Source organism: Cydia splendana, chromosome 8 (genome assembly GCF_910591565.1).
Source record: "Cydia splendana chromosome 8, ilCydSple1.2, whole genome shotgun sequence".
In the NCBI taxonomy this organism is placed as follows: domain Eukaryota; kingdom Metazoa; phylum Arthropoda; class Insecta; order Lepidoptera; family Tortricidae; genus Cydia; species Cydia splendana.
Genome location: NC_085967.1, coordinates 3,078,574 through 3,103,375, shown reverse-complemented (window position 1 = coordinate 3,103,375; position 24,802 = coordinate 3,078,574). Strand labels below are relative to the sequence as shown.

General features: G+C 40.8%; 1 protein-coding gene across 1 annotated transcript; it reads right to left on the bottom strand.

The window, feature by feature from the left end:
• Nucleotides 1-26: 26 nt before the first annotated feature.
• On the bottom strand, nucleotides 27-16,046 carry LOC134793200 (putative acyl-CoA-binding protein). The gene is made up of 4 exons (XM_063764780.1): nucleotides 15,989-16,046; nucleotides 13,237-13,271; nucleotides 3,480-3,594; nucleotides 27-214 (listed from the first exon to the last, which is right to left on the bottom strand). Exons 2-4 carry the CDS (start codon nucleotides 13,249-13,251, stop codon nucleotides 87-89), a joined length of 258 nt encoding a protein of 85 aa, XP_063620850.1. The 5' UTR covers nucleotides 13,252-13,271; nucleotides 15,989-16,046; the 3' UTR covers nucleotides 27-86.
• Between the last annotated feature and the right edge of the window lie 8,756 nt (nucleotides 16,047-24,802).

Genomic DNA, 24,802 nt, shown 5'->3' with positions numbered 1-24,802 from the left:
TGGGTTAGAATTCGAAAAACGCGCTGTAAAGTTAAGTTATTATTTTATTAGTAACAAATTCTTAACAAATAAACTTAAACTAAGATTCAGGCGTATTTGCCCGCATATTGCTGGGCAAGGTCGATGTACTGCTTCTTGGCGTCATCGGCAGAGATACCCTTGCGACCGCTCCACGCCTTCCACTTGGCCTTCTCTACGACGCCGCTGGGTTCAGCTGAAAAAAGAAAATTTCGTTAAAAATCAATAGGACTGATTTATGAAGGTTCAAACTTTTGGTGGTTCATTGTTGGCCACCTCATCCTACTGTCAAATTGGGTAATTTTAGGACCAATTTTTCCTATAAATTAATGAAGACGATCGGAAGAAATTATCGGACACTATTCAAGATCCAAAGAGAGTACTGGTACAGGACGTTATGGTACAGTTTTCCAAAAAAAAAATACGCTAATAACTTTAGGATCTAAAATTTACGGCAAGTACATTTAACATTGATGATTAAATACTACGTACTTATTGGAAATAAAAATCTACATATATGAAAAAAACTTATTTAAATCCGTACCAATCTATGCAGAAGAGATTATAAAATAAACTAGTGGATGCAATAGACTTGCTCATCTCAACAATCAACTTATAATTATTGTATAATTGGTCTATTGTGTCTGACGCAATGATAATATTGTAGGAGACCAGCTTCACAAGCACACAAAGGTGACTAATAAATATACGTGTACCAATGAGTTACATTCAAGTGGCTATGTCGAGTACTCATGAAATTGATTAAAGACCTAGTGCAAGCAGCAAGGCTGTCCTTAAAACACTAAGTAGTCTAGGAAATAGATAGTGACCGGTGATAATTAAGTAGATAAGTACATTTTTTCTTGCAAGACATAGGTACCTTTTATCTAACTACGATCAAAGAATTTAATTTCCGTACCATGTGGTACCTTGTCACAGTGACAATCAATATGAAAGTCGCTAGGGACGTCATACTATTGTCACTGTGACAAGGTACTAATTGGTACTGAAATTAAATTCCTTGACCGTACATAGGTACTAATTGAAACTATCCGAATACTTTCCATTTGGAAAATGCCAGAACAAATAATAACGTCTAGAAAATTATCTGAAAATATGTCTACATTTGCGTCAAATTAACACGAACTTCACATATTTAACTAAATATTTTAAAAGTCGTGGCAATTACTCCAGTAGGACCCGGCATTATGCTGAGTGTTCACCTTTTTCAGTGTAGTTACAGTGTACAAGTTAGTTATAAGACATTTTTTTCTTTCTTTCTGTGTATGTATTGTATAACTGTGTACTTATACTGAAATAAATGGTATTCTATTCTATTCTAACTAGACCGTAGAGATATTCTCAGAGAAAGGCCTCTTACATGTAAAGTCAGTAGATGCATAATGCGTTTGTTTAGCTTGAGATGGTATCTTGCACAAACGGGACTTGAGAGCTAGCCATGTCTTTTTACGAAATATTAAAATGGTATAGTCTGTAGATTTGTAAGTGGACCCGAGCCGCTAATCCTTTGTCTATTGTTAAGTAAAACCGCACGTGCCTCTACCTGTAAAAAAAGGGTCGTGTAATTCTCTACGGTTACTGAGTGCTGGCGAGTCGAACCAGTCTAAAATGTGTCATCGAGATGCGTAACGAAGGCGCGTTATCGCACCTATACTGGTTTTTTGGGCGTTGGACTAGCCCGCGCTCAGGTGCCGATTAGAATAATTAAGACCCTTTTTTGCAGGTAAGTAGCACGTGTGGTTTTACTTAACAATAGACAAAGGATTAGCAGTTCGGGGTCTGTTACGAATCTACAGACTATACTCAATATATGTATATTTTTTTTATTGGAGAAACAACAGAAGTATGCGACCTACTATGAAATTATTGCTTTTAGATTGTATGTATACAACAGTTGCTAATGGTGTTTTCACTTCTCATGCTTAAAAAGTGCACCTTTATGTCGTGCGTAGACGACATAAAATCGCATTTTATGCTCTAGAGCATAAAACTAAAATTTTCTTCTAAGACTAAGGTAATCGGTCTCAACAGCCAAACAGTTAAAACATATTGCACAATTTTACTGACCAATAAAATTGTGTAGATGACAAAACTTGTTATATTATTTTATTTTTGCTACAATTTATTAGAAATCCGTATTTTCTGTCATTAAATTTAGTAAATCACATAAAATAGGAGCCGATTATCGTTCAAAAATGCTCCGAAATGTTTGACTTGGCAGAAAACCAAGCGTCTGAAACTCTGATCACATGTTGAAAAAAAAAAATTTAAATGTTAGTTGGCGGGAATTGGTTATGTATTATGTTCTTTCGCTTTACGACAATTTCGTGGTGTAAATTGCCGTGAAAAATATAATTTCATTTTCCTCGCAATCGAAGTGAAAAGCAGAGTGTACAACAAGGGCATAAATGTCCATTTTTAACCTCGTCTACTATTTTGGTCTTCGCTTCGCTCAGACCAAAAAATTGCCTCGGGTAAAAATGGGTCACTTTATGCCCTTGTTGTACAATCTACTATTATATTATGTTAACTTTCAGCCATGTCATTAAGGCTGTAGAAACAAAGTCCTTGTTGCACTGTGGTGGGACGTATCTTAATGTTTTTTTTATAATGTAGTTAATATTTATATTGTCTATAATGATAGTCAAGATCACCCCGATCTATAATTATATCTACGATTATGGCGTCAGATTTACGTTAGAAGCTAAAAATAGATTTTTATTATATTATAAGATTACTTAGGTAACTCAAAACTTGTTTTTGTGACGTGACAAACATAAATATAGCGGAAAACGTTAGAATATATTTACGCACAATAATAATCTAATGACAAGAGTTTGATGTGTAACATGTTGTTTTAATACCTAAAAGAATTAGATTATTGAGGATATAACTAAATCTAAACCCAAATGCACTAGAGCTACACAAACGTAATAACGCATGCTCAATTTTTGGGTAGTTAGTATGTTTCACGGATGTGACTGTTATTCTGATATTTATGGATGTTGACGTCTCCAGCGACGACCTGCTTGTACAAGGAATACAGTAAACTAGTACAGGGCGAGGTTCTTGGCGTCCGCGGGCTTGGTCTTGTGTTTAACGGATGTATCCGGAATTCCGGATACTTACTTACTATTAAGATACAGATACAGATATTGACGGATATTTCATCTTTTTGTCCTGTGTATGTGTGCTTTATCGAATAAATTACTTTCTATTCCATTCTATTGACGTCTCCGGCGATGGCCTGCTTGAACAGAGAGTACAGGGGGTTTTAAATGCTAGCGTTGTCTTGTGTTTAACGGATGTTTCACTGATGTATCCGGATACTTACGGATGTTGACATCTCCGGCGATAACCTGCTTGTACAGAGAGTACAGGGGTTCTTAAAGGCGGACTTTGTCTTGTGCTTAACGGATGTTTCACTGATGTATACTTACGGATGTTGACGTCTCCGGCGATGGCCTGCTTGTACAGGGAGTAGATGGCGAGGTTCTCGGAGTCGGAGGGCTTGGTCTTCCAGTTCCTTACGGAGTCAGCGACTTGTTTGAATTGCTGTAACGGAAATTATTAATGTTTAATTACGCAATCTAAAAAGCTGTAGGATCTTAGATGAACTCTTTTTACAAGATACGCATTGGTATGTTTTGTGAGCTGTTTAATATAATAATTTATTTAAACAGTTCAGAACAGTTACAATATGTTAGATAACATGCAGTTCAAATTGTCAAACTTGGAGGCAATAAAGATTTCTATCTAATTTTCTATGCATTTGGTTCTAAAAAAATCGATAAAATAATGATACCTATATCTAGAATCGACAACTGTAAAAATTTATGTCACGGTTAATACCTCAATTTCATTTATTTTGTCTTATCGCATAAGTACTTTATCAATCACTATGAATAAATCAATGATAAACGATCGATTACCTTGGAGTATTAGGTATGTTTGTTATTTTCTTGATTATAAAATTCGACATGAATCCAATAATCTAGTAATTTATATGTCAGATTTGTCTGACAGTAACTGATGTTTTTAGTGGACAAATATGTCAATGAATGGTGGGATTTAGATTTAGAGTCCGCCTTTGCAGCAGTATATAGCATAGGTATCTAACATTGCAGTGATTTTGACGTGGCCAAGTTTGGAATGGCTCAGCAAATTACATTTTCACACTCTGTGTGACACTTTCAGAATTTTTGACTAGAAAGTAATTCGTCAATAACTGGCCACCCTAAACTAAAAATGAATTATATTCACCTATAAACAGAATTCATTTTAGTATAAGGTGGCTAGTTATTGAGGGGTGGCCAGTTATTGAAACCTAATACACTAAAATGAATTCTGTTTACAGGTGAATAGAATTTATTTTTCAAAAATCAAAATCAAATAATATTTATTGTATTGTTATGGGTGAGGTTTACAAAGGTGGTACAAAATATTTATGTTCTCCATACAAAAGCGTACAATATTTTAGTTTAGGGTGGCTAGTTATTGGTCGGTGGCCAGTCATAACTGACTATTGAACTCTCAACGCCCAATATAGCCGACGATAGCAGTTGGAGAAGGTAACTGGTCTACTGGCGCCTCGCTCGAAACCGCAGTCGCCCCAGCCTACTAGATGCCCATGTGCGAAGCCCTCGACGAATATCTTCAACCGCCTCGCGATAAAGAATAAACTACACGATTTAAAAAAAAACTGACTTTTATTACGCGGTACAAATATAAAAATACTCCTACAACGATTAGGCGGTACAGCTTCGGATCCCTCAGGTCTTCCTTGGTTTTCTTCCTTTGGTTTTCTTCCTTTTGGTTTTTCCTTTTCGGCTGCTCCTGGTGTACTGTACGATCCGAAGCGGTTCCGTCTTACTTTTATACGAAAAATCAAGAAAGAGAGTCACCTACGATAGGGAGATAAAATCATGTCTTAATTCGCGGAATTAATCGGCCTGTGATTGGTCGCTTACGTCATACGGTCATTTTCGGGTGAATTTTCATTATCCCGCTATCGTTCTGCGACTCATATTACATACATCCGATTAATTACTGACTTAAAACTATTACAAATAGTTAACTACGTTCATTAGTTATAAAAACAAACGATAACAAGTTCACTAGTCCTTACGACTTGGCTTACAATAGATAGGAAAGCGGCCGAAATGAATACAATGGATGGTTTATGGCCCTTTTGCCGACTCGCAGGCCTTTGTCTACCTGTGACTGCCTTATGATTCTTATCTAACTAGGTGACTAGGCTAACGACCTATAATATCTACAAATATTGTTATGATGTAACTTTAACAGGTTACGAATTAATTAATGAAACGTGTATGTTTCTAAGTGAAAATTACGCTGTATCGGAGCGCTGAGCTCGAATTTGGCCGACCAATGAGAAGCGGTCATTCTGTCCCTTTCATATTGAGACTTCCTTGTCTTGATCCGCCTTTCTTTGGTTAACCAATGACAGAGCCTACATTATTTTACTAAGTTTAAGTGATTACTTGGGAATTGGGAAATAGGTTTAACCATGTTTTTTCCTAACTTACTGGGTGACCTAAAACTTATTACGAACCTACGAGTTAAATAACGGATATTTTGAATACTTATGACTACTGACAATCTAATCGCGGTTTTCCCTACCTATCAAATAAATCTTTATTGAGAATACAGTCTTAATCGAATTTGATCTTAATCTAACTTATAATTATCCGCGTCTTGTCGTAGCGTCGCTAACATTTTGTCCCCGCAGTCGAAGACTCCTGGTGCATGGGTTGCGACGCGATGACCGCCAGCTTGCAGCTCGGCCTGCGTAGCGTCCCGTGCCTCGTTCTGACGTCTGCGGAGCGAACCCTCCCGTCGGGTCCATGATAGACGGTCTCGACGACTCCTTTAGGCCACACGCTGCGTGGTCCGTTGGGTTCAGAAATGATGACAACATCTCCCGGCTGGATCTGTCGCCCTCCGTCGTCGGATGATTTGCGTGGTGCCAGCAGTGGAAAGTACTCCTTGGTCCAGCGCCGCCAGAAGTGGTCTGCTAGCGCCTGGGCAGCCCTCCATTGTCGCTTGTCGTTTTCCTCGTAAGCGCCAATCATAGGTAAGTTAGCGTTATGAAGTAGAAGAAAGTGCGCAGGTGTGAGACTTTCTTCGCTCTCTGGGTCGACGTTCACGTGTGTTAACGGCCTTCTGTTAACGATATTCTCGATCTCTGCCAGTAGAGTCTCGAACACTTCGGTTTTCGGTGCTCTAGTGTTGAAGGTATAGAGCATCGCTGTCTTCACGGTGCGTACCATTCGCTCCCAAGCTCCGCCTGCAGATGGGTTGCCGGGGGGAATGAATTTCCAATCCATTCGTCGCTGCACGCCGTAGTGTTGCAATTGCGGAAGCCATTGCCTGTAGGCCTCGCGCAGCTCGTTCGATGCCGCCTTGAAGCAGGTTGCGTTATCGCTATACATAACGCTCGGCCATCCTCTTCGTGCGGCGAAGCGCCTTAGCGCCAGTAGAGCGCTATCCGTAGACAGGCTATGTACAGTTTCGAGGTGAATAGCCCGAGTTACTAGGCATGTGTACAGACACACCCAGCGTTTCTCTCGTCGTCGTCCTATGGTCACGTACATAGGCCCGAGGTAGTCTTGCGCGGTGTAGGTGAATGGCCTCTGGTAAGCCTGTAGCCGCTCGGGTGGTAGATCGCCAAGGGGCTGCGCTCGCGGTGAAGCTCGACGTAGCTTACACAGCGCGCAGTCTCGCGCTACAGCTTTCACAGTAGGTCGCAGTTGTAATATCCAGTAATGTTGTCGTAGCTGATTTACCACTGCCTCGTTATGAATGTGCGCCATTCGCCTGTGTGCGCGTTGGACCATTAGTCTGGTAAATGAGTCCTTGCCGTCTAATATTACGGGTCGTACCGATGTGTACAACACTGGAGCGTTTCCTAACCTCGTCTTCATTCGCAGCACGCCGTCGTCGCACAGCTCGGGTGCTAGATTGTATATTCGCGATTTCTTATCCAAATCGCGTCCTGCGCTTAGAGTGCGCAGCTCGTCCGGGAAACTTCTTCGTTGGCTATTCTGTAGCCACATATGCTCGGCTCGCTTTATGTGGTTCACTTGCAGCTGCAGCGTCTTGTTCTTATTTTTCATCTTATCTATGAAAAGTAGAACGTAGGCCGTCGAATTCATTAGCCTATCGTAATTACTGAAGCGTCGTATGTCAGGTAGCACGCTCGACGGATCTGACTTTGACGTAGTAATAGATAACGTAGTCTCTACTGTGACTCCGCTTTTCCTTTCAGGAAGGTCTTCAGTCGGTCTGCCTATTTCTTGACTCGGCCACTCCACTTCTGGTCGGTGAAGAAATGACGGTCCTTTGTACCATTCGTCGTGAGCGGTGATTTTCCTCGCCGGCTTCCCTCTCGTAGCGTGGTCTGCGGGGTTCACGTCGGTTGGCACGTACATCCACGCCCGCCGGTCCGATTTTTCAGCTATTTCAGCCAAACGGTGCGACACGAACGGCTTGTAGTTTCTTGCGTCGTCTTTGATCCATCCTAGCAATACTCGAGAGTCCGTCCAGTAGATAATTTTCTTGACGTTGTATCGTTGCTCCTTTTTAATCGTCTCGGCCAATCGAACTCCGATTACTGCGGCTGTAAGCTCTAGTCGTGGTACTGACAATACTTTCAGGGGGCAAACTCTGCTTTTGCCCGCTGCTAGGCTGACTCGTACATCTTCTTTGTTCTCGATACGCCAATACGCCACGGCGCAATAGGCTTCAGTTGACGCGTCGGTAAAAACGTGTAACGTGTATCTCGTAGCTCCGCCCGGTGACTCATACCTTCTAGGTATGCGTAGCGCCGCTACGTGTTTCAGTGCGTTCTGCCACTGAAAAAAGTCTTCAGCTTCTTTATCTGGTAGCGGTGCGTCCCACGTAGTGCCTTTTGTCCAAACTCGCTGAAATATCATTTTAGCGCTGATGACGTAGTGAGCGATAAGTCCCATGGGGTCGTATATGGACATTATCGCGCTGAGAAGTTCCCTTTTTGTCGGCGGCCGTTCTTGCGTCTTCACAGCCTCGGGAACTCGCAGCATTTTCGTGTTGTAGCCCAGAGTGTCCGTCCTAGGGTCCCACGTCATGCCTAGAACTGTGGGTTGACCTTCGCCCAGATGCGTCGGTCCTTGCGCTGCGTGTAGTGAGTGCTCGACGCTTGCCAGCATTCGCGTACTGTTGCTCGCGTAGCCTCGTAGATGAAAACTGCCCTCCGCGTGCGAGTCTCGCACTTGTTGCGATACTCGTAGCAGCTCATCCTCGGTCTCGTACGATGCCACGTAATCGTCCATATAATGATTATTGTGGATGTCGTAGACCGCGTCCGGATATTTGTCCTGGTTGTCGAGCGCGTTCCTATTACGCACCGAATGCGCGAGGAAAGGCGATGACACGTTGCCAAAACAAACTCTGTTTAGTTTGTACACCTGGGGCTCCATATCTCTTCTAGTGCCGCGCCACAGGAAGAGTTGGCTCTGTTGATCTTCTTCTCGCATTTGAATTTGCAGGAACATTTCTTGTATGTCCGCGACCACCGCGAAATTCCATTCGCGGAATCGTAGCAAAATTCCTAATAGGCTTCGTAGTAGGTCTGGCCCCGATAAAATATAGTCATTCAGACTATTTCCTTGACTTTTTGCCGCGCAGTCAAAAACGGCTCTTCCTTTGCCTTTATTTAAATTAAATACATTAAAGTGCGGCAAAAACCAGGTTCGGTCGGTCTGCGGCGGCTCCATGATACGTTCCGCGTATCCTTTCTGTAGTAACTTCTGAATTTGGGCTTCGTAGTCTTCAGCGAAGTCCTTGTTGCGCCGCATTTTCATCTCCAAGTTGTGTAGCCTCGACCGCGCCATTACGTAACTCGGTGGTAGCTTCACGTTGTCCGACGCCCACAGTTGACCGACCTCGTACCGGCCCCCTGCAGTCTTGCGTACCGTAGCGTTGAAAATGTCGATGGCTCGCTGATCGCTCGGACTGACGTTTTCTTTATTCGTTACTCCTAACGCTTCGATCGACCAATGCTTCTTAACTTGATCGATTAATTCGTCGTCCTCTGTGCGGCAATGAAGTACGGTTTGCTCGATCGTGCGAATGATGCGCGGCATTCGCCCAAAAAATACCCAACCCAAGGGTGTCTTCATTGCGCAAGGCTCGTCCTCTCCGCCCTGCCTGATCTCGATGGGAGTCTTCAGGTGGCAGAAATCGCCTCCAATCAGCATCTGCGGTACTCCTGTACCCACGTAGCATTCGTCGCCCAAATCTTCTAAGTGTTTGTGCTTCATCAATTCGGCCTTGTTGAGTGATTGCGATCGTATGCCAAGTCCTTCTACGGTCTTCATGACGATCTCGTGCACGGTGCCTCCTCGCAGCGGTCCCACTTGCGCCTTTACAGTTTGCGTGATAGATGTGTGCTTCAGGTTTCTTATCCCACGTAGACAGAGAGGTTCGTCTTCGCCTACTGCTCCGATTTCATCTGCGACGTCTTGATCTATCATGGAAAGCGTTGACCCGTCGTCGAGGAAAGCGAATATTTGAGCCGTACCCTTCGGCCCCGTGACTGTTACAGGCAGCACCTTCAGTAGCACGTTGAAGTTTGGGGTTGACGACACGTAGACGCGCGGATCGTTGTCCTCTCGTTCTGTAGGCCGCGACTCCGTTTCGGCCGCTGCCGCAAACGATGACGTCACTCTCGGTGAGGCGACCGCTCGATGCGTCGACTGAGCTACCGCTATTGTAGCCCCACTGCTGTTGTTCGCCTGTGTAGGCTCGGTGTGCAGCAAACGGTGATGCGTGTGCGGGCAGCCTGTCACGCCGCACCCTTTCGCGTTGCATTGCGACTTCAAATGTTTCGCGTCCATACATCTGAAGCATATACGATTGAGTCTTGCCCATTCCCATCTAGCGCCTATACTCTGTGCGGCCAGCTTGCGACAATCTGTAGTAATGTGATTGCCACCGCAGTACAAACACGTGCTCTTCGCTGTGATTTGTCGAGCCGCATACGTCGCCTTCTGCCCTCCGCTGCATCGATTTGCGGCCGGAGCTGGAGTGGGGATGGGATAGCGCGGCGCGGGCGCGTTCAGTCTAGCGCCAGGCGCGCGCGCGTACGGTGCTGTCATCGGTCCCTGCGCGCGCTTCGCTGGTGCGCGCGCGTGACAGAATGACATCTCTAGCTCGCTCTCTTCCATCAGAAAATCAGCCAACTGCAGGATCTCGGGGTCGTCAGTATCGCGATGTCTGTTGGCGTAGTCGCACCATCTGCTTCGTAGATGAGGCGATAATCGATCGGTTACTTCCCGTATCAGCATCGGGTTGTCGGCGTAGTGTCTTCTATCTATGTCCATGATAGTAGATACGACGTTCATAATCTTGATCGCAAACGTATTGAGGTCGTTCGCGCTCGGCCCCAACGGTGGCAGTCTTCGTAGGTCCTCGATTGCTTTATCCAAAAGCACCTCGCTTCGGCCAAACTGCTTCTTCAAAATACGTATAACCATGTCTGGACGAGTAGCTGTAGACAGGACATGTGACACGCACATCTTAGCGTCCCCGCGTAACGCCATACGCAGTCTTGCAACGTTCTCGTAGTCGGTGAACTTGTAGCGCTTCGATGTCTCGATGTAGGTATTGTAAAAGCTTCGCCATTCGCTCACATCTCCATAGAAGTGAGGTAGCTCGAAGATATCTTTAGGTGCCGGACGAGCCGCCATCTGCATCTTCTCGAACAAATGCAGCATAGACTCCGCAACTGTGCCTTCCTGCGTGTGTTGCGTACGCGCCGTGTGCGGCGTACGGGGCTCCTCCGGTGGCGATTCCGATCGCCGTTGACGTTCCACGCGGCTCGGTGAGCGGCGTCGCATATGTCGCTCGTCCCGCAGAGGCCGTCTAGGAGTCTCGTAGTCCGGTGGTGGCTCGTTGGCTAACCTCTTCTTAACTGGCTCGGTTATAGTCTTGTCATCCTGAGAGTCGTCCATCCACTTCAGGATTCGTTTCTGTTGTGGCTCGATGTCACCCGCATCTGAGACTGCGCCCGTGCTTCCTTCCGCTATAATCTGTGATTTCTGCGCCTCTAGCCTCTTCTTTATTAAGTCGGCTTCGATCCGCAACTCTTTTCGCTGAATTTCTGCTAGACGTTCGCTCGCCTCAAGCTCCACTTGAGATAGCCTTGCCTCGATGACCGTACTAGCGCATGAGTGCACGGACTGAGTAGGGGCAGGTGCATACGGAGTGCTCGACTCCATAGTGCCTCCCTGCTGCGTAGCTGCGACGTCCTTAAGTTTCGTTCTCGCCCGTCGCAGTGGTAACGGTGTGGGCCTCGCAAGTCGTCGTAACCGCTTGCGGAGCTCTCTGCTCCACAGCAGTGTATTTACTTGCGAGGGAGACCCCGGTGGCCTCGTGAAGTCGTCCGCCCTGAGGGAGTGTTGTGGTGCGGCCGCTACGCCAAACGGCTCGGCGCTAGCCGCGCGCGGACGCTCGCTGAGCGCGTCGGACGACGTTACAGGGGTGAGGAGGGGGCGCGCCGCCTCGGCGCCCTCTGACCTCTCGGCGTCCGCGCGGGCAGCCCTCTGAGCCGCTGCCGCGCCCTCCGCTAGGTAACGCCGCCTATCTTCGTCGCTCTGCATCGACGCAGCCTTTCGCGAACGCGTACCGACCATTTTATCGGTCATTTGTGACGTTTCTTCGCAGCAAGTGTAGACTTGAGCACGACGTCCCGGTGCGCTGACAGTAGATCCGGCTCGAAGGACCAGAAAATATTGAACTCTCAACGCCCAATATAGCCGACGATAGCAGTTGGAGAAGGTAACTGGTCTACTGGCGCCTCGCTCGAAACCGCAGTCGCCCCAGCCTACTAGATGCCCATGTGCGAAGCCCTCGACGAATATCTTCAACCGCCTCGCGATAAAGAATAAACTACACGATTTAAAAAAAAACTGACTTTTATTACGCGGTACAAATATAAAAATACTCCTACAACGATTAGGCGGTACAGCTTCGGATCCCTCAGGTCTTCCTTGGTTTTCTTCCTTTGGTTTTCTTCCTTTTGGTTTTTCCTTTTCGGCTGCTCCTGGTGTACTGTACGATCCGAAGCGGTTCCGTCTTACTTTTATACGAAAAATCAAGAAAGAGAGTCACCTACGATAGGGAGATAAAATCATGTCTTAATTCGCGGAATTAATCGGCCTGTGATTGGTCGCTTACGTCATACGGTCATTTTCGGGTGAATTTTCATTATCCCGCTATCGTTCTGCGACTCATATTACATACATCCGATTAATTACTGACTTAAAACTATTACAAATAGTTAACTACGTTCATTAGTTATAAAAACAAACGATAACAAGTTCACTAGTCCTTACGACTTGGCTTACAATAGATAGGAAAGCGGCCGAAATGAATACAATGGATGGTTTATGGCCCTTTTGCCGACTCGCAGGCCTTTGTCTACCTGTGACTGCCTTATGATTCTTATCTAACTAGGTGACTAGGCTAACGACCTATAATATCTACAAATATTGTTATGATGTAACTTTAACAGGTTACGAATTAATTAATGAAACGTGTATGTTTCTAAGTGAAAATTACGCTGTATCGGAGCGCTGAGCTCGAATTTGGCCGACCAATGAGAAGCGGTCATTCTGTCCCTTTCATATTGAGACTTCCTTGTCTTGATCCGCCTTTCTTTGGTTAACCAATGACAGAGCCTACATTATTTTACTAAGTTTAAGTGATTACTTGGGAATTGGGAAATAGGTTTAACCATGTTTTTTCCTAACTTACTGGGTGACCTAAAACTTATTACGAACCTACGAGTTAAATAACGGATATTTTGAATACTTATGACTACTGACAATCTAATCGCGGTTTTCCCTACCTATCAAATAAATCTTTATTGAGAATACAGTCTTAATCGAATTTGATCTTAATCTAACTTATAATTATCCGCGTCTTGTCGTAGCGTCGCTAACACTGACCATTTTCTCTTCATCAGTATGTATATTCTATAGCTTCTAACCATGCATTTTAAGATAATTGCTATGCAATAACAACGGTTGTATTTCATTTAAATGACGATTCTTTTAGTTGCTTCATGTCAAAGTGTTGGAAGAGCTCAGCCGAAAGGTTAATGAATAATGACAATAAGGGTCACGTCCTTACCTCGTCGAGAGACATGTTGAGTTAGTCGGTGAGATCTGTAAATATAAAAAATAATATTTGAGTTAATATTACACAAAATAGAGTTAAAAGTATATCAGTACGCATATGACGGTCGTTCTTGTCTATGTGACAGCGCGATAAAACGGTGACCGTCACTTTTATTCGCGCGGTGTTAAAAAGTGACAGTTATTTTATCACGTTGATAAAGCTATCCATAATACGCCTGCAGTATTCCGATTTTTAGTGGTCAGACATAAAAACTAGACTCCGCACGTGACTTTGAAAGGGTAGAAGTCGTTAAAAAATGTCAACCATGAAAATTGTATTTTACTTTAATATTTTACACCGAAAAGTCACGGGTAATCAATAGATTATCATTATCACATGGACACGGGGACGAGTGATTCATCTGATTAGCCGCAAACATTAGCGATAAGCGATGGCGACACAGACGGGACATTTTTGACAAACAATAACAATGTAACAAACAAACATACGAGTAGAACCATCACTACACCTTATAAAACAAAGTCCCCCGCCGCGTCTGTCTGTTTGGGTGTATGTTTATACGTCATTGGTGTATGTATGTTCGCGATAAACTCTAAAACTACTGAACGGATTTTCATGCGGGTTTCACATATCAATAGAGTGACTCATGAGGAAGGTTTAGGTGTTTAATTTAATGTGTTAAGGTTTTATGTAACCCGTGCGAAGCCGGGGCGGTTCGCTAGTAATAATGAAAAGGTATCAATTCCCGACTGAAAACCGACACTATTTGGTAGAGTTAGACCAAGAAAAGTCTGCAGCAGCTGAAATTATGACGTGTAAATAACACTTGCAATTGCGTGGGCTATCAAAATCGCTGCAGACTTTTCTTGGTCTGTTTCTATTAATATTATCGCGATCGAATTGGTTCATGCATTCCGACTTGCTTTGGCCAGTCATTGAATTGATTCAATGTCACTAGAAAAAGACGGTAAATATAAACCAAAGTGTGGTAGGCCACACGTTACATGAATTTTCATAGTCAGACTAGACCAATTATCTGGAAATTTTCCGCGGCGCACCGCCTCAACCGTGACCATAGTGAAATTCCGTGGGGTCAGCGAACGCATGTACAGCATTCGGATTTTAAAATCTGTTACTGTTTTGATATTGATATGATTATACTCTCTATCAAAGAGTAGTAGTAAAAGTGTAAGAAATATACGTGCCCCAGACAGCTAAAGTAGATGTCGCAGAGTTGCAGTGCAGGCGTTGCAACTGTCGTGCTATCTAAGTAGGTATCTGTCTTTAAAAAGAGATATGTCTAACCGTGTGTGTCATGTTTAACCGTGACAGATACTTTTAAAACTGAAGGAAAACATCGTGAGGAAACCGGACTAATCCCAATAAGGCCTAGTTTCCCCTCTGGGTTGGAAGGTCAGATGGCAATTGCTTTCGTAAAAACTAGTGCCTACGTCAAATCATGGGATTAGTTGTCAAGCGGACCCCAGGCTCCCATGAGCCGTGGCAAAATGCTGGGATAACGCGAGGAAGAAGAAGACTTTAACGTCGTGTCGTGATCGATCAGACAAATCAAATAGGTCAAGGAATTTAATTTCAGTAGGTACCATTTCGTACCTTGCCACAGTGACAATCATTATGAAAGTAGCTAATAGGCACCTCATACTATTAATGATGGTATGAAATGGTACTGAAATTCAAGTCTAACCCCCTTATTCATAAACGCGCTAAGTATAAACCTCAATTAGCTAATAATCGTTTGTCGTTATCTGTCATTTTGGCTTATGTATTTGTAAGAAAGGGATAAAACATAATTTTCACTTCTCATGCTCAAAAAGTGCACCTTTATGTCGTGCGTAGACGACATAAAATCGCATTTTATTTTATGCTCTAGACTAGAGCATAAAAGTAAAATTTTCTTCTAAGACTAAGGTAATCGGTCTCAACAGCCAAACAGTTAAAACATATTGCACAATTTTACTGAGCAATAAAATTGTGTAGATGACAAAACTTGTTATATTATTTTATTTTTGCTACAATTTATTAGAAATCCGTGTTTTCTGTCATTAAATTTAGTAAATCACATAAAATAGGAGTCGATTGTCGTTCAAAAATGCTCCGAAATGTTTGACTTGGCAGAAAACCAAGCGTCTGAAACTCTGATCACATCTTGAAAATTAAAAAAAAATATTAAAAAAGTTAGTTGGCGGGAATTGGTTATGTATTATTGGTATTATGTTCTTTCGCTTTACGACAATTTCGTGGTGTAAATTGCCGTGAAAAATATAATTATTTTCCTCGCAATCGAAGTGAAAAGTAGAGTGTACAACAAGGGCATAAATCTACTATTAATTACCTAAATCAGGCTCGTAAAGTTATATGAATAAGGGGGTTTGACTTGAAAATCAAACTAAAATGCAATTAATTTTAACAACAAGCTAGAGTCTGGCTAATGAAAGGTGAACCTGCAAAAACGCGGCAATTTCAAATTATTTATAGCAGGCATCTCTTTGATTGCAAGAATTCATAATTTTCATACTTTTTATATTCTAGAAATCATAAAAAGTATAAAAAATATGCAATCCTTGTAATCAAATCAGTTCAATCAGATTTTTTGTAATGGCCGCGTTTTTGCAGGTTCAACTTTTATTAGCCAGACTACAATATAATCTATCAGAAAAAAAAACAAGTAAACAAACACAGTTGCGGAGTTACATTCAAGGGGGGTTTACTATTTAGTACTTACCGTGGTGATGGAGCTAGGTCGGAATCGGCGTCGGCACTGACTGAAAAACGGAGGCTTCGCGTTAAATTCCCGCGCTTTCAGGACTTTTGCGGTAGGGTTGACACTATCAAGAACGTTATCTCGCTTTAATAAAAATCTACTAAGAATTTATAAATGTTTTATATTATGTTTAATAGGTAATAGTAAAATAGAGCTATCAGATTAGGTTAACATTTACAATTTACAATATTTACAATTTAGGGGCTTAATACCTACGGACGGAGAAAATCTGGCCAAGCTAAGGGTCCGAACACCAAAAATATTATATCTTCGAAAAATCGAATTATTCGTATTATTTTTAGGTTATCGCGAGTTTTCTCGGTTTTGTCGCATAAATATGCTCACATAAGCAATAAGTTTGTGTCGTGTACCCACCGTCCGACCTGTTGACCTTATAAGGGAAAATTACCGTAAATCTGGGTTATTTTAGCCCTAGGGCAACATTGCTCACTCGAAAATAAAAATCTTATACCAATTTAAAAAATATTAAAATTACACCCGACGACTTATACAAAGCATATTTGTCATACAATCTTGTTTGGTTGCTTAGTTGATTAAAAAAATCGGGCAAGTGCGAGTCGGACTCGCGCACGAAGGGTTCCGTACCATATAAAAAAAAAACAAAAAAAAAAGCAAAAAAAAAAACGGTCACCCATCCAAGTACTGACCACTCCCGACGTTGCTTAACTTTGGTCAAAAATCACGTTTGTTGTATGGGAGCCCCATTTAAATCTTTATTTTATTCTGTTTTTAGTATTTGTTGTTATAGCGGCAACAGAAATACATCATCTGTGAAAATTTCAACTGTCTAGCTATCACGGTTCGTGAGACTGGTGACAGACAGACGGACGGACGGACGGACGGACGGACGGATGGACGGACGGACGGACGGACAGCGAAGTCTTAGTAATAGGGTCCCGTTTTACCCTTTGGGTACGGAACCCTAAAAAAACATGGATTCGCTGTGGGCAATGCTAACCCCGTGGAACTAATAGGGATGATGACACATGTTGAATTTTATAACAAAACCTAGTAAAATAGATAGCAAATGAGCAATTTATCATAATAATGTGGATATTAAAATAATATATCGAAATAATACAAAAATACAGGACCTGAAAGTTCCAAAATTTAAGGTTTTTTTTAATTTCCAAGAAGGAAATAAGTAAGGATATCATTCGATTCCTTACATTTTATCCAAAAAAAGATTGTATAGCAACTATGTACATAAACGCAATATTTCACCGATAAAAACGCAATTATCTTGTTTTTTCCATACAGTCCATACTTCAAGATGGACTCCTAGTGACCTTGACGTCACGGTCACTTATCGTTTTGTTCGGGGCGTTTCGCGAGTGAAGTACGACTGTCAGACTTTGACTATCATTTCTGACTTTTGTCAGGGGTGCGAAACTCCTGACTTCGGTCAAACTCGGCTCCGCTCGGCTCAGCATTGCTCCGAGCAATTATTAGGGTTGGCACCACTTGACTTCCTTTTGCGTGCACGACCACAGATAAGATAATCACTTGATTTTTGACAACCCTAAATAGCCGAAAGGGATAGTGCCATATATTAGAAAGAGACATCATGATTCGACCCTGAACCGCTGTCAAACTTCGTTTTTGTAGGAAGTTTCCTTTCTGTACGATAGTACTATTAATTATTCTGTGCTTTTGTATTGCTTTATTGCAATGGGTCCCATATAGACATTTGATCCTAAAAACAAACCTGATCGATTGATATCGTAAATGAAAATTTGTCATCTAGCCTATTTAACCCGATTTTACGATAGGTAAGCCAAAAGATACAACTTACTTATAGGATTTGTGTAATGGACCACCCACCACTGCTTTGTATCATGTATAAATACAAACTCAAACTTGAGTGAAATATTACGGTTTTTAACATAGAAGCACAAAATAATTAAATGAGACAAATCTGCAATTAATATAGGATTTTAATAAGAAAGATTAGTATTATAAATTAGGGTATACCTACCTATGTACAGTTTTATATTTTTCATATTTTTGTTTCAAAATATCTATATATTATTTAATAGGTAAGTACCTAGATACTTACTTAAATTTAAATTTACATAGCATACGATATGACGCGCGTACCGAAGAAAAAAATATGTACCTACCTACCAGCTAAATAAATAAAAATATTTCTAAGTACTTAAAAAGAAGTGGTAGGTCGTCTAGAACTCCACTCAAGGATATAACTACATATTTTTACCTACTTATTTGTTTAAATTGCATATTTTTTTGTCTGGAAGTCTTCAGAAATATTATCACTAATAAAGACAGACAGACATACATACGTTCCAGTTCCTCCTATGTACATAGGGTTGCCAGATGGTCGGGATTTGGCGGGATTCTCCCGATTTTTAGCATGTGTTCCCGATTCCCGACAAAGTGAAAACAGCTTATAAAACAATAATTTCAAGTTCCGAACTGTCGTCGAGCGAGCGAGCGACTCTAGATCCCAAAGAATTCATACTATTTTATATAAAAACGTCTATGGGCAGACCAGCTGACGCCAAAAATATCGTATGTAAAATATCGTTGTTTTTAATACATTACTTTAATTTGAATGTTTTTTTTTCCGACTGAAGTCCCAAAATCCCGAAAAATTTATATTTTTTCCCGATAATAGCGCCTTTCGATCTGGCAACCCTATATGTACAGTCAACACCAAATAGATAGTGACGGTCAAAGAGGCCAAATATATTGTAAGTATTGTAACATTAAATTTGTTGAAGATATAAGGATGTATTGCGATATATTTGGCCACTCGGCCATCACTATCTATTTTACGCTGGTTGTATTATACGATGCATTTCAAAAATGCGTACAAAAATTTTTGACAACCCTATTTCGTCACAATCATAAAAATGTGCTATCTGTTAAAACTGCTTATCACTTAACCATAAATATTATGTATCTTTAGTGCGCTTTACACACTATGTCGGTACTTACCAACAACAAATTATTATCTCATTTAATCTTATCTATTTATTGGGTATACTTCTCCAAAAAGGGATCCTATATAAGCAGCCATTTATAAAACTATAGAACATTAGGATTTGGCATAAGATTACGATTCTAGCTAGGAAAATATTAACTGCCTTACAAAATTATTAACTAACTATTATGCTGCATAAAACAAGCCACTTTTTAATATTTTTTTTTTCGGTAAGGACCATGATGACCAAGTCAAGTCGTACAATCCCTGCACAGCTACCACCAGTTCGACACTGGCATATTCAATAGCGTGCGCGTAACTTACTTTTTAATGTTTTTATGCATCTAATATGCGAGTGCGAGCGAGATGTATAGAAAGTAAGTTACGCAGACGTTAGCGAATATGTCAGTTGGACACAGTTGGGTGATATTCCACCTGTCCAATTTCTTTGTCCAATGTCATTGCGTCTCACTCTCTCATTAAGCAAAATATGAGAGCACCCTAAAGCAGTCGTGGTAAGGCTAGGTACTATATAGACTTTTTAATTGCATTTGCAAAAAGATGTGGCTGATATGACACATTGCTGATAATTGTACCCAGAATTATTACAATTCTTCTTCACACACCATTAAATTTTACGATAAACACCTGAAAAAACACCTGCAGTGCAAAGTTGTTGATCTAACATGTCGTAATGTCGTAGTACCTAAAGAACAATTGGCCCGACCTAATATTCAATTTCACTCCTTATCTGCAAACAAATAAAGTGCATTTGGGTTTATTGATAAAAATATCCCCATATCATTTTATCGTTCCTTTGAACGTAAGCCCTTTATCTTTCTTGCAATCGTATATAGAACACATTTCAGACAGCTTCAGTTGAGCTCTGATAACACATTCGTTCTCAAAGATCCCGAGCTCACCTTATTCTAGTTCCATTGCGTTTAGAAATAACCCGGCCTATCTCCCAAAGTTATCATTTATCGGGCAAGTAGGTCACCTATGTCACTTATTTGTCATGCACTTGAAGTGCTATCAGTGGGGAAAATTTGCGGGTTTTGCGAGCCACACCTCCAGCACTTGTGTATTCCTGATAACTCACCTCACTCACCTGCCAAGTCAAACAATGCTGTACAGGTAGATTCTTAGGGTTCCGCCAAGACTTCGTGATATAGGTACTTTAATAGACTTTATAGGTAATTATACTCAAGGAGCTCGGAGTAACCACCCAAGTAGCATTGCAAGCTGTATATAAGCTGTATTAAAGTTTATTTGTATACTATAAGCTGTACAGTTAGGCTGTACAAAGGCTGTATAAGCGCTTATACAGCCCTTATAAGTAAAAAAAGGGCCCAAATTATACAGCCTTTGGCGTTATTAGAGCTGTAGAGTAGCTGTATAAGCAATACATAAGCTGCATAATAGCTGCATTACAGCTATATTTCGGTGTAACAGGAAACCTTAACACTACAGATAATCTCTTGTAAGTACGATATAAGAATATAAGTTTTAAATTAGTTATAAGAAAGAATTACAAGAGAATAATAATCATTTAAGAAACTAAAATGTCTTAATCTTGTTCATTCGTAATATAGTAATGGCGACAATAAAGTGTTATAGTGTATGGTAAAAGTAAAAGTAAATATTATACAGGACTTGAATGGAATTTTACATTATTGGTAAGTGCGGATTATTATTTATTGTGAACCTGTGTATCTTTTCTGGCAAAATATTTACGCGCCTGCAAAATAACAAAGAGAAACCATAAGGAAAATATCAAAAATCGGTAAAGTTACTGTTTGTTTTTAAGGTTAGAGTATCAAAAATATTTATAAATATTAATTCTAAGGCTAAACAATTTATTTCAGCTGGTAATTATAACACGGCGTTAGTCTGCTAAATATTTGCAAGTATTTCTTTAATTATATTTACAATTACTTTTTTTTATTTCTTGTAAAATGGCGACAATTTTTAAACAGCCTACAGGATAGTTGGAGAGCATTATAATCTTAGTAGCTGTGCTGTGTAATAAATAGAGTGTCTTTTACAGCTTTTGTAATTAAAACAGCTTTATAATAGAATATTTGTATTCGTTTGGCTGTATTTCGGTTCTCCGTACATAAGTTATAATTCTCTTTAGAGATCCGTATAACAAATAAAAAACCTGTACTGTAACTGTCATTCATTAAAAACATTAGTAAAAACTAAAAAACTAAAACTAGTGCCTACGTCTAATCATGGGATTAGTTGTCAAGCGGACCCCAGGCTCTCATGAGCCGTGGCGAAATGCCGGGATAACGCGAGGAAGAAGAAGACTGTAACTGTCATATATTCCTTAAGTTTTATAATACACTTATTTTCAGAAATCATTACACTACTATACTTATACGAGTGTAAAATTACGCCAAAAGATTGTTATAAGCGACTCTATCAGTAATACAGAAAAAAGCTGTACTATAGCTGCCATTTATTCATTTGGTTTTATAATACCCTTACAGACAGAAGTTATACAACTACTATTCTTATAGGAGAGTAAGATTACGCCATAAGAAATAGCTTTAAAACGGGGTTGACAGATACATTTGTACAGCTACAAGTGCCAAGTGATACTACAATACAGCCTGTATACAGCTTTTACGATAAAATTAGCTTGTAGTGTTTCATAACACTTAATGTTTTAAAACGGAGTTGACAGATACTTTTGTACAGCTAAAAGTGCCAAGTGTTACTACAATACAGCCTGTATACAGCTTTTACGATAGAATTCGCTTGTAGTCTCTCACAACACTTTTAGTTTTATAGTAGATTTTTTATATTCTGATAAAGCACCCATGCTTCCGCAGAATCCTTTATAATGATTTTATACAGCTTGAGCTGTATAATGTCTGTAAAGTACCTTTTATACAGCTTAAATCTTTTCTGACACTCTTATACGTCCCTTAAATCACTCTAAGTTCTTAATTGGCTGCTATATTGATGTTGCCGACACTTCCATGCTACTTGGGCACCAGGCTCTCAACCACATGTCTCCGGAGAGTACTTGAATTCTTTGGAAACATAGTCAGGAAGACTAGAGATAACCTGGAAAAGCTAATGGTCACAGGTTCGGTGGAAGTAAAGAGAAGGGGCCGCAGTCCATCGCGATCCATGAAGGTCCGGTCCATGATGCCTTAGAAGTCGCAAGGGATCGGATAGGCTGGAAATCTGCAATCCGGCATCATGTGCTCCACTAGGAGGTAACGACCCTCAGCACTGAGGAGAACGAAGCAAGGAGGAGGGAGGACTTTAAGGTAGGTCCTTGATTCTAAAGCAACGACAATGTACCATGGTTCGCAATATACGATTTCTGATTTCTGAATTAGAGCGAGTACAAGTATTACAGACAAACATTCTACTCACTCTATTGTCTTTTGTATACAATTTTTTAGCAACGAAAACTAGAACCAGATAGATAGGTACCTATATGATACGTAAATGTGTGTGCCAGGTTTCATATAAAGCATGTCATTTTAAAATAAGAGCTTAAATTCGATTGTACAGGAGCGCCTTTTTGGTCTCTTATTCGCACCTTTGTCCGGGTTGGCACCTCGGAATCAGTGCGACACTAATAGTACCTTAATGCGTAATGTTCCACGCTCTAACAAGGTAAACATACCAACTATCAATCTGAATAAAGCCGACCACTGACTAACAGTCCGCCGGACGATATCGGCCGGTCAGTTGTTCAGAACTGTCAAATTTTTGTTCTAACTGACAGGCCGATATCGTCCGTCGGCCTGTTAGTCAGTGGTCGGCTTTATTCAGATTGATAGTTGGTATGTTTACCTTGTTAGAGCGTGGAACACCGAAGGATAATCATTTGAATAATCAGTTTTTTTGACCTTAGGCCGGTGGGAGGTTGATAACGACATCCTTTTACTATCGTGTGGTAATCCTTAGATAGGCGGCCAAGTATAAATGGAAGGTATTATGCCACGTCTGATCGTATTAACTGTAGATTAGATATATATGTATGTCTTAACTAGCTGTTTCCCGCGACTTCGTCTGTGTGGGATGATGATTGATAAAAAATAGAAACTATCTTCATACGAAATTTCATCTTAACACGTTCCCTGCGGACATTAGTGTAAAGTGTAACTAATTAATTATACTTTGAATCAGGTCTTTCGGCCCAGTTTGCAATCGTGTCAGAGGTTCAAGCGTGAATAAGTAACACATGTAGTTACTTTCGCATTTACCTACATATTTAATTTCAGCCAGTATTATGGCATTGAAAAACTGACGGATATTGGAATGACAGAATCAGTAGGTCGAGGGAGGTACACTTGTGGTAAAGGGACATTCTTTTAAATATTTTTGAGAAAAAATGTATAACTTTAGTCTTATTTTAACATTCTAACATACGTTGACAACAGCAGTGTGTCTCAATTGTTTAAAAAAAGCTTCCATTCAATTTATGATGATTTCGCCAAAAAAAAAATCTTTATCCTATCTACTTAACTATACACTACTAAGAGCGTCCGCTAGCTTGCGCGGTTGCACAAAGCGGGTGGGCGGGTTAACGACAAAACGCATGGGCAACGCTAACGGCTCGGCTCGGCCACGACATTGCGCGACTGCCGACGGCTACGGCGGCAACCATAGGTTGGAGCGAGACACAGCGATCGGACCCTTCGTTCCCACCTATGGTTACCGCCGCCGCCGTCGTAAGTCGCGTAATGTCGTGGCCGAGCCGCGACCTGTAAGTCCTGTAACTAGCGCAGGCGCGTGCGACGGATTTTAGCTACAATGGCACCCGCGTGCGTGCGCCCGCTCCGTGCATCCGCCCACACTAGCGGACGCTCTGATGATCAGTGGCAGGGTAAATAAAACTAAATCAGATTCTATTATATTATTTTGTTTAATGTAATGTAGGTCATATCAGAGACATTTTTTTATTTGGTAAACTTAGACCTAGATTAAATTAATATCAAATCTGTGGTAATATGACTAGAACGAATTATTTTTCACAGCCAGTCTTATACCTTCATATCTATATGTACCTAATATGAGTACTTATTTGTAAAAGGCTGTTTGTTTATCTAAATAAATAAAAAAAAAAAGAGGTTACAAGAGGTAGAATATGAAGTCAGCTTTACATAATGCATATTTAGGTACCTACCTATCTCGTTTTTTAGAATTAGAAAAGACTACACGATCTTGACGTGTCTTTTTATTGCCAAACACTTAATTTTTTTTTTAACTATTACTTATGATTTATGAAACCAAAAGAAAGTAAATGAACATAATATGCTATATAATTGGTACATATTTGCTGTGATTTACAAGGAAGGGTACCCAACTGGTCAGCTCCGATTTGATTTATTTTTATATATGTTATAGATAGTAGTCTTTTTTTAGCTGCCCATACTCAACTTAGTGGGAGAAATTGGCCTCCAAAGTACTGAAAAGTGACAAAACGCTCTAACTTCTGTAGAGAGTTTTGTTCAAGCAAAATGCTAGATAATCACTGGTTTAAATATATGTTGGAGAACATGAAAAAATAATAGACACGTGTTTTGCTATTTCGGCTGAAATTCATATTTTACAAAAAAACACACTTCAAAGTTTCATAATTCTCATCCTTTCACTCGAACTTCACGTTGGTTATTTTATTCGTTTTTTTTTATCATGAAAACTAAAATCTTCCCGGTAAGTAGTGAAGAATGTTGTCATGGTTGTAAACCGGTTTGGATATTAAGTCCTAGCATATTTTGAAACATCAAAGATCCTAAAAGTGTACATTTGAAATATTTGAATACCCTGTT

Coding starts and splice junctions, on each gene's coding strand:
- LOC134793200 (XM_063764780.1), bottom strand. Junction 215..3,479: donor CGCCGGAGACGTCAACATCC/GTAAGTATACAT, acceptor TTCTTTTTTCAG/CTGAACCCAGCGGCGTCGTA.